Raw genomic sequence first — 15,388 nt, forward strand, 5'->3', positions numbered from 1 at the left:
AGAGACACATTTGGAAAACGATTTAAAAATAAGAGAAAAACTCCCTACTGAATCTCTTTCATAACAGCTGAAAAAGTTAGGACATCGTGAACGTAAAATATGAAAAAAGAAGGGCAAAATGACGTAAGATCCTCACTCTATGTCTGTTTTTTGTACCGTTTGCACAATGCCAAACCTCAGCATGATGTCATAAAGACAAGACGTAGGCGGTGCCAGGTGGGTGGAATGGCGGAAAACTTAATGAGGCAATACTGATGGGGTCTAGTAAGAGAGGCCCATTGAGTAATATTACAGCTCTGACCTCAGTCTGCATTCAGAGTCACGTCCCACAGCTCTCGCAACTCTAAACCAGCGCCTCCAATGCAGAACCTTGTTCTCAGAGGTCACGGGGCTACACAGAGCGACCTCTTTCTTTCTTTTCCCCTCTCTTTGCTTTCTGTAACTCATTGAAGGCCTTGAATTCCTGCTCAGATGAGTACAGTGTGTCTCCCTTGGGGCTGCACTGGAGGCTTCCATAAAGGAAGACAATGGCTCTACTTTTCCACAACTTCGGCCTTCTTCCTCCTCAACTCTCTACAGAGCCTTCTAGCCACAGCATTTAAACAGCCTTTCTTCTTGTCCTTTTACAATTCTGTGGTTTTGTATTTGATTTCTTTTAGCAGCCTCAGCAGTTTACAATTATATTTTTTCCCCAGTTGCGGTGCAGGCTTTGTTAAACCGTATGGAACGACAGTTAGTTTAATTACGAGTGAAATCATGCTAGTTACTATGAGGACTGGTTTAATTGCAAACATCAGGGTAACAAAACAGCTTGTTTTTTTGCGTACTGAATGTCTGGGGATATGAGGGTTGTATATGAGGGTTGATTTTGCAGTGTCAGTCTCAAAGTTGCTGAAGTTTTTATTTGGAGAAGTAATAAAGTTATTTAATCTGTGCTGTAATAGTTTTCAGATTTAAGAAGATAAATCGAGCTGTGATGTTGCACTACTAAACTGTATTCAAAAAAAAGGAAATAATTAACTTAATCTAGCCAGCCCTCGTCTTGTTAGAAATAAGGAATGGTCTCTATAGCTAGCTTAAGGTGTATATTGAGTGTTTAATATTTGCTCTGTGTTAGACGAATCTAAATTCAGTACTGTTCTCCATTACACAGTAGTGTTCTCTGAATAAACCAACTTTGTATAGCAAATATATTTTTCAAATTAGCTGTACGTATAAGTGTATATCTGGTCATGTGCAAGAAAGTAACATCCTGTCTGTGGGAGTTTAGAAACTGTTGCTTTTAGTCAGTGTGAGTGTGAGTGTGAATGTGAATGTGCAATTTCCTCTTATAGTGAAAGTTTTATGCTTTCTCTCTTTATCCTTACTGGATCATCAAAGGGTCTTCCTCCCCATAATTGTCCTGGAAAAAGAAGGCAGGAGCACAGGGTCGCGAGTGGCTGAGGGTTAGTAAACGGCGAGGCATCTTGTTTGAAGGGATGGAAGGCAGCGGGGCCACTGTGGCTCGCACGCGACTCTGAGACTGCCGAACCTGCCATATTAAAAATGACAAGAGAAAAAGGAGAGAGTAAGGAACATAAAAACATTAAAAAAAAACAACAACAACTATTACAGGATTTGTTTGGTGTGCTTTGTTTTTGACTGCAACCAAAGTCTTGAATGAATTGAATGTCTGTTTAGCTCCTCCTCCATGCCTAACTGTAAGTGTCATTGTGTATGCAGCTTTAGCCCCTTTGGGCAAAATTTTCTAAAATTGGTTAAAATCTAATTTTGAAACAAAGAACAACGTATAAATCTATAAATAAATGTTCATAAGATAAGTTTTTGCACTATTTTTAGGACACTAATCAAATGAGTCAATTTACACGTGATCAGGTGACACTGTACTGATGATCAGATGTTCCATTTCCACTGAAGCACAGAATGCTCTTTGATTCATCATAAAAATCATGCTGGAGAACAGGTTGGACAAACTCCTTATCAACTGGTGAAACTTGCATGCTTTAAATAAAATATAAATACCGCCTGTCACTATGCACTAGCATAATCACTCAATATTTTTTGTAGCATATCGGTCTATTGATCATAAATATATTTATGATGATAGTTTGACATCACAAAGTGCTTGTGGCTGGAAAATCGGTCATGCCGAGTCTGAGTGTGGAGAGTTCCAAAATAGGGACCCATTTATTTTAACTGCTCTTTATTATTTTCATTCTCCCTTTCGCTCTTTTTGTCTTCCCCTTGTGTGGGTGTTTCAATATTAGGCCAGTGCTTGCTTTCGTTTTTGCTCTCTGGGGCAATAATTTCCCCCTTTCAACATCACACACACGCACACACACACACACACGTTTGTTCTTGTGAAAAGTGGGGACATCCCATAGGCGTAAAGGTTTTTATACTGTACAAACTGTATATTCTATCGCCCTTCACCAACTCTACACCTAACCCTAACCCACACAGGAAACTGTGCATTTTTACTTTCTCAAAAAAACTCATTCTGTATGATTTATAAGTGTTTTGAAAAATGGGGACATGGGTTATATCCTCATAAGTCACCCTCTCCTTGTAATACCGGTGTCATACCCATGTCATTATACAGAGTTGTGTCCTGATATGTCACAAAAACAAGAGCACACACACACACACACACACACTTCCTCTATTTATTTGCAGTTTAGTTTTTCTAAAATTTGTATTCAGATTTAGAGGCCAACTAAAATGGCACAATGTAAAGAGTAGTGTTTGAACATTTCTAAAGCTTGACATCTCACCTGATTGAATCTAATCTATTTAGGTCAACTTACGGTATGTCAACACCACTGACAACCATATCAGAGAGGTTTATCATATCTCAGTTTTTAATAATGATGGTATAATAAAACTGCATTATTTCTTCAGTTTCCCCTAGAGCATTAAGAAGTTAATCAAAAGTCATTATAATACCAATAATTCTACAGCTATCACCTCCAATTATAGCAAACTGCCATATTGTTCCATTCTACTCTAACCTGACGCTGTGTGGAGCCCTCTGGTGGTCGACTGGTGCCCCTGCGATGGCCGCGGCCCTGGCCTTGTGCTCCAAATGGTTGTGATGAACGGGTGAGCAAACCTCTAATTCTAAGGTGTGGGTAAAGGTTGGAGTCCAGACAGAGAGGGTTAAAGACAGGGTCTTTCTCAAGCTGATCCAGGGAGCTCTGGAAACAGTGGTCACATGATCATCATAGAGGTGTTATATCAAAGATGATTACGATCAGTTTGTAAAGTGCAAGTGATCTTATTTACTTAATTTCCCTTCAAGTCGTTCCAAACCTGTATGACTTACTTTCTTCTGTAGAAGATAAAAATATATCATTCAAGTTACTGGAACTTAACCTTCTTCAACATTCTTCATATCAAGAAAAATAAGTCATACAGGTTTAAAGGCCCGTTCACACGAAGTATGATAACTATAAAGATAACAATTAAGATATAGTACTAAAAATAGTTCTCAGTATTAAAGAATAGGAGAATCCACACCACAGCTATAACGATAAAGGCACAGAGAAACAATATCGTTTTAACCACTTTCAGAATTATTTTTTTTCAGCTGATGAATGATAAAAGTATCGACAGCCAATCAGAAGGCATGCTGATATAACGAGATCAATAAATTAAATAAGAGCATGCGCTTACAGACGAGTTTTGGAGTGAACGAGGCTTAGAGTGACATGAAGATTAGTAAATGATGACCCAAATGTCATTTTAGGAGGAACTATCCCTTTAATAAAACATATTATTCTCATTACAGAGATCCATTTGTTGATGCTAAATATTAGAATTGAGTTGTGTTTGAGCTATTCAGTGAATTTTACACCAAGTTTGTATGTCAGAGCCATGCATAACTAGTCTATAATATCGGTCTATAATGTAATGGTACCTCCACAGTGGCGAGTGCAGGAAGTGGTGGCTCCTCCACTGAGACAGGTAGGCAGCAGGGTAGTGCAAGTTCTCGTGTCAATACAGGTTTCAAAAGCAGAGAGAGTGAACCAGAGGACTGAAGTATATAGTAGGAGAACACAGCAGAACCTGAACCTGACCCCGACTCTGAGCGCACCAAAAGGAACCAGTCACGGGTCTAATTAAACAAAAATATTCTGGTTTTTAACAACATTTTCAGATCTCTTACATAACAGATTATCGCACAGCTGTGCTCTATGAACACACAAACAAACACACACACACACACACACACACACACACACACACACACACACACACACACAGTCAAGACACTGACTTTTAGTATGTGGCAGAGAGCATGAAATGTCTGTTGGTTTGTTTCCATTTCATCCCAGTCCAGCTGCCAGCATGAGGTTGGTCTGATGATGAGTGGTAATCCATACAGCACAGATTGACACACACCACCGGCATGAAGAACTCTACATAACACACACACACACACACACAACAGGTCGATCTGAATGTTTATTTTTTTAGATTAAAGTGGAGTACTATTAATAATAAAATAAAACAATTGTTTTCTATTTTACTATGTTTTAAAAAATTAATTTTCAAAAGCTTTTACTCCAGTCTTCAGTGTCACATCATCCTTCAGAAATCATTCTTATATGCTGATTTGGTACAATAAGAAAGTGACATATCTTATTATTATTTCAACATTGAAAACAGTTGTCCTGCTTAATATTTTTGTCAGGATTATTTTAAGAATTGAATGTTTGGAAAAGAACAGTATGTCATCAAATCCGAAATCATTTTAAGTTCTGCCACTTTAAATCAATAGAATGCATCCTTGTTGAACAAGAGTTAATTTCTTAAAAGAGGTTAACGTCTCACAAATCCTGTTTGAGTAAAACTGATAAAAAGATGCACATGCTTGAAGGGAAGGGAATTATGCAAGTATATGTCATATTGGCCAATAATGACTAAGTGGGGACAAGTAGTATCACAGTGCCCGGAAGAATGACCTCATGTGCATGTAAATCATATGCAAAACTCTCAAAGGGAATACAATGTACGACTGTGTGTGGGAGAGAGAAGACTCAAACACAGAGCTGTCTGTTTGATAGAAACCTGACTCCATCATATTGACTTTTGCATAGTCCGTTTTTTTCTTCTCCCCTTCACACTCACACAGCATAAATTGTACATTAACTATATTTCAGAGGCCACAGTTAAAATGTGTTCCTGTTGAATATACTGTATATGAACATAGTTATCAAAACCACTATTGTCGACTTCCCTAAATCTGTGATATATAAAAAATATGGCAGCGACTATTATGTCTATTAAGTGTAAATAGTGATAGAGTGAAAACAGCATTTTTTTAGCAACAGATGCTTAAAAAAAATAGACAACATCACAGCAGTCTGGGGACTCTGTGATTAAACCTTAAATCATAAAAAAAAAAAATGTCAAAGTGATGCTTAAGGCTAATCTATGGTCATTTGCTTAAACAAAATAGAACTACAGATATAACTGTACTTGACAACTCGCAGACACTGTGGCGAGGGGTTCTGATTGGCCAGACTTTTGTTTAGGGGCTGGAAATCTTGCATGCTCTCAGTCTTCACTCCCAGGTCAGGTGTGCTGGGAAGTAGGGCTGGGCTGAGAAGTCTCTCCTGCATGTCACACTTCAAACAGACTGCATTGGGGCACATGAGCATAAGCAACATCACCCACCCATCCATTGAAAAGCAGACACAAAAAAACAGAACACAGGCTTAACTAAAATATTAAATTTTGGAGCTGTGTACAGAAAGAAACTGATTTCTGAATGAATATTTTAGTGGGTGCAGAATCCATGTGTGCGTTTCTACCTGGACTTGGCCTGTTGTTGGCAGGGTGTGGAGTAGAACCCTGTGATGTGAGAGAAGTGGGTAACAACAAGTGCAGGTGTTCTCTGTCTCCGCCCTGATCATGCAGCCACATTTTCAGAGAGTTCTCCAAGGCCACAACAGTGCCCTCCACCAGCTGCAGGTCCATCTCTGTACCCAGCATCAGGCTCTCTACAGGAGGAAGAGAAATAAAATCGATTTGGACAAATATCACATTCCTGTTTCCTTGCAACATAATTCTTCATCAGTTCATAATAAAAAGGCAGTTTGAATCCAAGCAGTGATAAACCTTGACCTTCCTCCTGTGTCTTTATTATTATGGCCCTTTTGAGATGTTTAACCTCTGAACTCCGCTTCATTCTACAGATGAAAACATCTGGCGAACAGCAATTTATCAGACGAAGGTTGTGGTACTCAAAACAACCAGTAGAGGATGCTGTCAAATCAATTCTGTATCTCATCAAGGTTAACCATTTCCAAAAAAAAAAAAAAAAAAAGCTTGAAATCTCAAGATGTGCTTGTGCTTATGTGATATGTATTTTTGCGAATATGTTGCTGTTTTTTTAGGCTCAGTAATCTAAATTTGTGATGTATCTGAACCAGAATCCAGTTTCACTGTATATAGTGGTCCAACTAAAATTAAAGTAAAATTATGACAGTAAATTATTGATTATTTAATGTCTCATAATACAAATATTTATATTTCCGACATTAGCATAAATGTAAGTTAATGCTTTTAAAAGTGTTGCATAAAATTATGGCATTACACATTCACTCGTCAACTTTCTTCAGTGAAATATGAAAGGAGAAATGAAGACTGTGCTGTTTGCTATTTTCCATCCACTGGCAAAGAACAGGAACCAAAACTTTGAAAGTGAAGTCGTGACATTTGCCAAGTATGTTAACCCATACTCGGAATTGGTGCTCTGCATTTAACCCATCCAAGTGCACACACACAGCAGTGAGAAGTGCACACACACCCGGAGCAGTGGGCAGCTATATATCCAGCGCCTGGGGAGCAACTGGGGGTTCAGTGCCTTGGTAAAGGGCGCTTCAGCCATGGGTATTGAGGGTGGAAGAGAGCGCTGTTCATTCACTCCCCCTCACCTACAACTCTTGATGGCACCAAGACTCAAACCTGCAACCTTCAGGTTACAAGTCCAACTCTCTAACCATTAGGCCACAACTGCCCCAAAAAGCTTTAGCAGAGGATGGTTTCGATCCATCGACCTCTGGGTTATGGGCCCAGCACGCTTCCACTGTGCCACTCAGCTGTAAGTCACCCCAGATGGGACTTACAGCTTTCAAGCATCAAAAGGATGAAAGTATAGTGTATCATAAAACAGCTTCATACTGATTAGCCAACATTAAAACAACCTGCCTAATATCAAGTAATTCCCACTCATGCTGCCAAGACATCCCTGATGCATCAAGGCATTGAATCCACAAGACCTCTGAATGTGTACTGTGGAATCTGGCTCCCAGACATTAGCAACAGGTCATGTAGGTCCTGCACATTGTCAGGTGGGGCCTTCGTAAAACAGATTCTAAATCAGATATAAATCTGGGAAATCTGGACATCAAGGCAATGCCTTTAATTTTTTGTCATGTTCCTCAAACCATTCCTGAACAATTTTTGCAACGTGGCAGGGTGCATTATCTTGCGGAGGGAGGACACAATTTATCAGGGAACACCATTGGCATGGACAGGGGTAAATGGTCTGCAATAATTTTTGCTAGGTGGTACATGTCAAAGTAACATAAATGCCAGCACCCAAGGTTTCCCAGCAGAACACTGTGTAGAGCATAACACTACCTGCATGCATCCTTCTGCTCTCTCTTCCCCAGATAAACACCTGACCATCCTTTTATCAAATCATTCAGACAAATAGTCCTTAAAGTCATAATGAAACAGAACTGCTGATCTTTTCTTACATAGTGTGGCATGCATCTGACTGTAATAGATTATTGGAAATGAAAAAATGTAGGGGGATGGGATTCTATACAGTACATCAGTTATTGATTGGATTTTGAAATGTAGGCACTGAATCCGTCCACTCATGAGGTCAAAAAAATAAATAAAAAAAGGATCTATATTAAATATTTAGAAAATAAGACGAACATTCATTTTTTGTTTAAAGTGGAAACTTAAATGTATGTTAACAATCATTGCCATGCTCTCTGGATTCTCGAGTCCCTCTAAATTATTAATCATAACATGATCTCCTGTATGCCATATTCAGGTCAAATCAAACTAGCATCACCTGCATGTCTTTGGTGAACATACATTCTAAACAGAAGGTTAAACTTAAACTGCCAGGGTCAAATAGCTGCATTTAAATCAGTTAGATACAATTAATTAAAAGTAATTGCTTATTCCTATGCCTCAAAACAAACTGTCAGCCTATATTGGAATCAATTTCTACTGTATCATTAAGTCAAATGTGAACTAATGAGGTGCAGAACAGTTTAGGTCAGCAGTCCTTGAATTTGAGTTCGGAATAAATACAGCCGAAATGTGCATCTCAGCGCTCTGCTGCTCATATCCAGTAGATTTGGCCCAGATGGAGAGGGTGAGAAAAATGCAAGTGTGAATGGAGAGTGTAAATGGCTTAGTGTAAAAGGCAAATGACACACATCCCCTGTATCACTTCCATTTGACACATATCTTGCATCTAGTTATGTCACCTCTGTCGTTATCTTCAATCCTTTTTTCATATTAAACTATGATTCACATTGGTACCAATGCAACATTGCCCTTTTCGGTTGTATTACAGTCCCATTAAAATGAGCTTGTTGCATTGCTATTTAAAAGCCACTTCATTCATACCTCTTTCAATAATTGCTTTCTTGTAGGCTATTATTATTATGCAAAGATATTATGCAAAGTAGACAATGCTGATTAGCCATCTCCAACACTGCAGTACTAGAGAAATGCACCTTTCATATAGGCCTACAGCATTGCAAACGCTGCAGCCTGTTCATAATCAGAATACAATGCAGTCAACCAAACATATACATATGCTATAGAATCTAGATACACTGGTTAATTAAAACAGCCCATAGTACAATCCATGCTGTTCAGCCTGAGCTCAGGACAAGCACATATTTGCTCATGTGAAGATGACGATTTTTTCATGTGAGGAAGACCATGATTTTTTTGGAAATCTGGTACAGTACAAAGCCTGGTTTACAAAGTCCTAATAAATAATAGTCTTTAGCATTCAAATTCAAATAGCCAACATTGTGAATTTGGAAACATTTGGATTTGTGCCAAATGAGAGAGTAAGAAAGAGGATTATAGAGCCAAACAATAAAAAAATAAAAAAACATCTCCAGAATAAAGTCAGTGTGAGATTAAACTCATTAAATATCCAGAAAAATTTAGAAATAAAATATTGAGAATAAAGTTCAGCAGCATCATCAACTTCATCTTTGTGCCAACACTGACTCAGAAAACAGTTTAGTAATAAGTAGCTTATATAAAATATGTTCTAGCTATTAATGTGATCCGTTTGAGTGCAGAATAGGCTATAGCCTATAAAATGCTTGTTTATTAGTTTAGTTAATTTTATAGTTTAATTAAATATAAACGTGCAATAACTGATGGCTTAAATGAGTGACTATAATAGCCCTTTTAATAATGATAATAATAATAATAATACTATGAAGGAATAACTGACAATGTGCCATTGAACTACAGAAAAAAAAAATAAGGTACCGTCATTAATTTTTTGTTTGGCAAAAATTTATATAAGATATTCTGTGTCTTAACTTAAGACGAGTTAAGTTCGAACAAGTTCAATAAAACATCTTTATTATATTTCTACGGTAGAAGAGGATAGCCAAACCAAAAAGAAACAAAGAAAACACAGTGTAACATTCATGAAACCAAACTCAATGGAATGTGCACATGTGACTGGGGCTAGTGCCATCTAGTGTCCACTGATGTTCTTAGGCACAGATTTTAAATGAATTGCACTGGGCCTTGTTCCTTGGATGTTGTGTTTGTGGGGGACGAGAAATGCTGTAAACTGCAAAAATGAAGTCTCAAAATCCAAATGAACCGAATAAGATCGATGATCGTATATAATAAGATATATGTATAACATGTATGCATTACGTGGATAATTGTGTGTGCATCAATTAATCATTTTCAGTTTAATTTCATCCCATATGATGCTGTGTCTATGAGCTATGCCTTTAACGGTTTCTCTGGGGTGCTAATGTATTAATAGCCGAAACCATGTAATTAACCTAGCAACCACTTGATTTTGCTTGGTAAATGAGACTTTTTTTTTTTTTGCATTAAAAAAAAATTATATTTAGGTAATTGATTTTTCTGTCAGTTAAGGCAATGTTCCCTTGTGTGTGTAACAGATAAATCATCTCCAATCCATTTACACAAACTTCCATACACATATCATTAGCCACACTGAATGAATATGCCACATATTCATTCTAGTTGTAGCCAGTAAATACAATTATAATTCTACAAAAGATTTCTGTTTCAAACAAATGCATACTATTCATCAAAGAATCCTGAAAAAATTATGTTTCTACAAAGATTCTGAAACTGTTTTAAATATTGTCAATAGTAAGGCAAGTTATTAGAGCAGCAAATCAGCATATCAGGATAATTTCTGGCTCATATGACTCTGAAGACTGGTGTAACGGCTGCTGAAAAAATACAGTTTAAAATACACTAAAACATTACGCTAGACATTATTTCATAATTAATGTTTCACAATATTTATTGGTTTTCAGAAATCATAAATTGATCATCTGGGTTAAACAAATCAGTTCTACATTACATTGGCATAAACTGCCTGCTAAGGGTAAGCATGGGATTAACTGTACCAAATTTAACAAATATGTCTCTTTGATGTGTAACAATTTCATCAATTGTCATTTACATTACAGGTACAGGCACATCAAACTGAAAGAGTCAACAAGCAGAGCCAGGCATAAACCCCCTCATTCTTTAAGCGCTGCATTAAACAGGTAAGGCGCAAAATGAAAGACTGTACACTGGAAATAGCTTTCCTGTTTTAAGAGAGAGTCAAAGACAGGCCGAGATCAAAAGCAAAGAGAGGGAGAGAGAACATTTTACTTTTAAATCCTCTACAAACAGAATCATCGCCATAGTCACATTCTCATGGGAAACGCACACTAAGTGATGAAACTGAGTGCGAGGACAGACCACCGTGCCAGCCAGAAGCTCCCATACACACACACACACACACCCACGCACTCCTACACCCATCATTTCATTTCACAGAGCTACAATTTCTTCATTTTGGAAAGGGACAAAAACAGAGATAGTGAGACAAAACGAAATATCCATGATGCTTCTTTATCGGTGCAAAAATACTAAAATGAGAGTGTCATGTACTTGCATCACACAAGGCCAAAATTTGATTTTAGATCCTTTAAATGTTGCTAGAAAAAAAAAAACCTTAGGAGAAAACCCCAATTACTTTTGAGGGCATGTGTCTTTTTAATCTGTCTCTAAGGGCAATGCAAACAAATTACTCCATCCTTTGACTACCCAGGTTTTACAGGCATGCTCGTAGTGGGTTCATATAAAATGTCCTTCTGATGCTTTGGCATGTGGGCAGAGGACAAAGATTCTGCATGATCCAAGAGAAGAGCCAACTGAATGTGTACATCCTCAAAAAAGGCTCCTACTGATGAGTCACAGTTAATCTGTCATGGATGAATGGGAGTTTATGGTTACTCTTTGTTCAGCACATTTGCTTCAGGCAAAATATGTTTTTGACATCATCTTCCTTACCACATTCAGTTTCCTTTTATAGCAGGCTTAAGTTAGTCATTGTCCTTCACGCTTACGCTTTGCCTCTTGTTTTTCTGTCAGACATCTTTTATTCCTACCAATCCTACATCTTGTTAATTCTCTCATTATGCACCTTACGGTTTTTCACCCTTACATTTTAACACCCTTTCTTCCTCCAGTTCCCCTACTCCAACTTTCACCTACTCGCCTTTGTCTCAACTTTCTCCATGGTTTCTTTCTCACCTTGTATGTAATTCTGCTCTATGAATTTTTATCCCTAATAATCTGATTTGCATTTATTCAAAGCAGCTTATATTGTTTTCTCACAAAGTTCTGTATTTGCATTTTCTGGGAGTGTCTAGTTGTTGTGCCTTTGACTGTCCACTTGATGGCACTCTCCTTTCCACTGTTAAATGCCATGAACTCCGTTTCCCATAGTCCTTTGTCCTATCTTTTCTGTTCTGATTATCATCATCTGTAGGTCAGTTACTCATTAGCTCATCACTATTTATACCATGCTCAGTCTTTTGTTGCTGCAGTATTGGAACTGTTACATTGTGTTTCTCCTCTGTCATTATGGATTACCCTTTGCCTATATTTTTGCCTGATACTTTGTTTTGTATTATTGTTTGAACCACTTTTATTAAGCTGCACTTGGGTCTGTTTAGTTCTGCCGGAGTCATTCTGTGACAGAATAATGAAACCTATTCTAGAACCAGAGTTTTTTTTGTTGCTTTATTTTGGACTATGTTCCTTAGGATTACCCCTCCTGCCACAAGGAAGGAGTGAATAGCTTGCCATCAAGCTCTTATTTGTTTGTGTCAGCAGGCAATGGAGGTAGGAGGTTTTTCCCAAACCTTCTGAACCAGGCCAAATAGGGATCCCTTCCGCAGGGATTTTCCCACCAGCCCTGGCCTTCCCACTCCCACTGAGACGTGAGGGGCAAGGAGGAAGAAGCCAGCTAAGTCCGCTTCAGTGGTCCCAGGTCCGGTAGTCCTGAAGGACCCAACTCCAATGGTCCTGAGTCTGGTAGTCCTAGAGGAGTCTTTTTTTTTGTTTTTTTGAGTCCACTCCAGAATCCGCTCCAGTCCAGGAGCCCTCAGAGTTCACTCAAGAGCTATCTTCAGTCCAGAAGCCCTCAGAGTCCACTAGGGCTGAACAATTAATTGCATTTGCGATAATATTGCAAAATGAAAAAATGTGATTATTTTTTTTTTTTTTGCTTTTTTCATCGCATAGGCTACGATTATGCTCGGTCAGGTGACGCGAGAGTAAAGAGGTGTGTTCGATTGGACTTGAAGATCGATCGGTGTATGACATCAAAGTATGGCGAGAGAAGGCAAAAGGAGAGGTCTGCTATCATATAGCTCTTACAGTATTTTGATGACACACACCAATCGTCTAATCAGTGCTGCTTCAAGTCGAACACATCTAAGCAGTCTTCAGAGGAAGCATCAAGTTGGCATGCTACAGTGTTGCCAAGTCCACGGCTTGGGGAACCCCTCCATAAAATGTGTATTTTGGTATTTTCATTAATAATAATAACAGTTCTCTCTATGCTATTTTTCAGTGTTTCAAGTGATGCAGGTGTTTTTTCCCTGTAGGTTTTTAAAATAAAAAAAAGCATTATTCATAATGATTAGTAAAATTATTTGGCACGACCACAAAAGTTTGAGAACCACTGGTTAACAGACAGTGTTTAAAAAATGCAGTCCACATGTTTACATTTGTTTATTACAGTGACTTTGTAAATGTAAAATGTAATTGTAATTCATATCAATTCATGCACCTAATTTCATCGTAAATGAAACCCATTTCACTGGATGGAACTTTCTCCAAAAGAGGTATTCCAGGCGGTAAAATACATGTTTTATGAAGGGGTTCACCAAGGGGCTCCTCTTTTAGAGAAAGTTTTTAGACTGCGTTCAAAATGACCGCCAGACAGTGTGAACACATGGAGAACCATATCTTAGTGTGCAATGATCTGATTGATTTGAAATTATAGGAGGTATATAGTAACAAATATATCAATTAGTTAAGACATCAAGTAGGATGATAATTTGTTTTTCTTTTATAGTCTGAGCTCAAAAAATGGAAGTGTGCTGAATGAGCTTAATAGGTACCCTACATTTTTTATTTTATTCTACTTCCTGAGTATAACTCAGCTGTGGTACTTTTACTTGAATAGAATAAAACCAAAGAATTCAACTTCGCTACATTTATAATGTAAAAAGTGACAAAAGGCGCCGCTGAAAGAGAAAAGCAAGCAGGCGTTTGACAGGAACTTTTCAAACTGCTGGGGTGGAGCCCTGCGCTTCAGCATATAACAGACAGGTCTGACTCGGGTGCAAAAACAAAACTTCCAGTCCAGCTGTATAAACAAGATAGTTTATGTTTGACCGGACAATTTATTAATATCTAAAACGAGATGATATGGACATGATAAACCCTCTCATGTAGTGCATTCATATTTGTAGCCAGAAGGCGCTCTAGCGCAGAAAGTCCAAAACGGCCCAGTAAAAGTAATAACTTTTTTGATAAATAAACAATTAAAATGCAAACATATTTTTACAATCATAAATCTGAAGAAAAAGAAAAGGTTGAGGGCCTTAATCTAATAACATATACAAGTCCAAAGCAGAAAGAAGTTTGCAGCGATATATCTTTAGATTGTATCCAACTTCGAAATGAAAGCCAAAATTCATAGAAGTAATAACTTATGACGTGACAGAAAAAAATATTATAGACACAAATTATTGGTTATAATTAGTGGTGGGCCGTTATCGGTGTTAACGTGCTGCGTTAACGGGAGACTCTTATCGGGCGATAAAAAAATATCGCCGTTAATCTATTCTCAAAGTTGGGTTGGGAGCTGGGTCTATACTGAGCAAGCTATGATGACTTTCACCTTGATATTTTATATAAACGACTGGCTGAGGCCAGCCTAAAAAGATGCTCAGGACAGTTGATGGGCCACTGCAGCGCATCGTCACGAAAGCTTTCACGTGTTTTTAAGCCTTACCGCTTGTCGATTTAAACATTAAAGCATCCAAACAAAAGACGCGGAAAAGCTGAACAGAGTAGCTGGTTACTCGCGCGCTGTGCTCGGTGCGCACAAGAGAGATCGAGAGCAGCGTATCACGGACAGCGACACTGAACCGAGCTCTCTTCTGCAAAGTTCTCCTCAAAGTCCCTCCTGTACCTGAACGAACAAATACAAATCGCAGTTTGAACAAACAAAAAGATGTGAAGGAGCTCAATTCAGTACTCGCAGTGTTCTGGTGTTCGGGGCTCACGCAGAGAGAGGCGTCTCAAAACGCCTGAACACCGAATTTGCTTATTTTTGCTCTTGTGCCGACAAAATATGTCAAAATATCCACCTTGGAAATTATGCTTGAAAAAACTGTCAGTTATTTCTTAAGTGAAAATAAACAGTTGAGGAAAAAAAAATGGGATGTGTATTATATTGGATGCGTTCATCATCTCTTAAAGTGACCGCGCCTAATTTAGCTACTGGCTGCTGTAATGTTAATCCAAGAAAATGAAAGAAAATCACTCACTGCTCTTGACTGAATTACTTTGTAGTTTTAACAGTCAAACCAAAAATTATTCAGACACCAGATATAATTTTTTATATATATAGCAAAACTGTAATAATGTGAGAAATGTTGAAGGTGTCTGAATAAATGTAGGTTTGATTGTATATTTCATTTTTACATTGAAGACTATCCAGTGCTATTTTACATTTAATTAT

General features: G+C 38.0%; 1 protein-coding gene across 2 annotated transcripts in view; it reads right to left on the reverse strand.

Annotated features, from left to right (window-relative positions):
• Nucleotides 1-602: 602 nt before the first annotated feature.
• Nucleotides 603-15,388, reverse strand: part of m1ap (meiosis 1 associated protein) — an 86,360-nt gene continuing 71,574 nt past the window's right edge. For both annotated transcript variants that reach the window (XM_059535979.1, XM_059535971.1), the window contains exons 5-10: nucleotides 5,820-6,008; nucleotides 5,485-5,644; nucleotides 4,280-4,421; nucleotides 3,920-4,117; nucleotides 3,012-3,197; nucleotides 603-1,531 (exon numbers count right to left, since the gene is read on the reverse strand). In XM_059535979.1, the coding sequence (XP_059391962.1) occupies nucleotides 1,364-1,531; nucleotides 3,012-3,197; nucleotides 3,920-4,117; nucleotides 4,280-4,421; nucleotides 5,485-5,644; nucleotides 5,820-6,008 (1,043 nt within the window). In that variant the 3' untranslated portion in view covers nucleotides 603-1,363. The remainder of the gene's footprint in view (nucleotides 1,532-3,011; nucleotides 3,198-3,919; nucleotides 4,118-4,279; nucleotides 4,422-5,484; nucleotides 5,645-5,819; nucleotides 6,009-15,388) is intronic.

This window comes from Carassius carassius, chromosome 3 (genome assembly GCF_963082965.1).
Source record: "Carassius carassius chromosome 3, fCarCar2.1, whole genome shotgun sequence".
In the NCBI taxonomy this organism is placed as follows: Eukaryota; Metazoa; Chordata; class Actinopteri; order Cypriniformes; family Cyprinidae; genus Carassius; species Carassius carassius.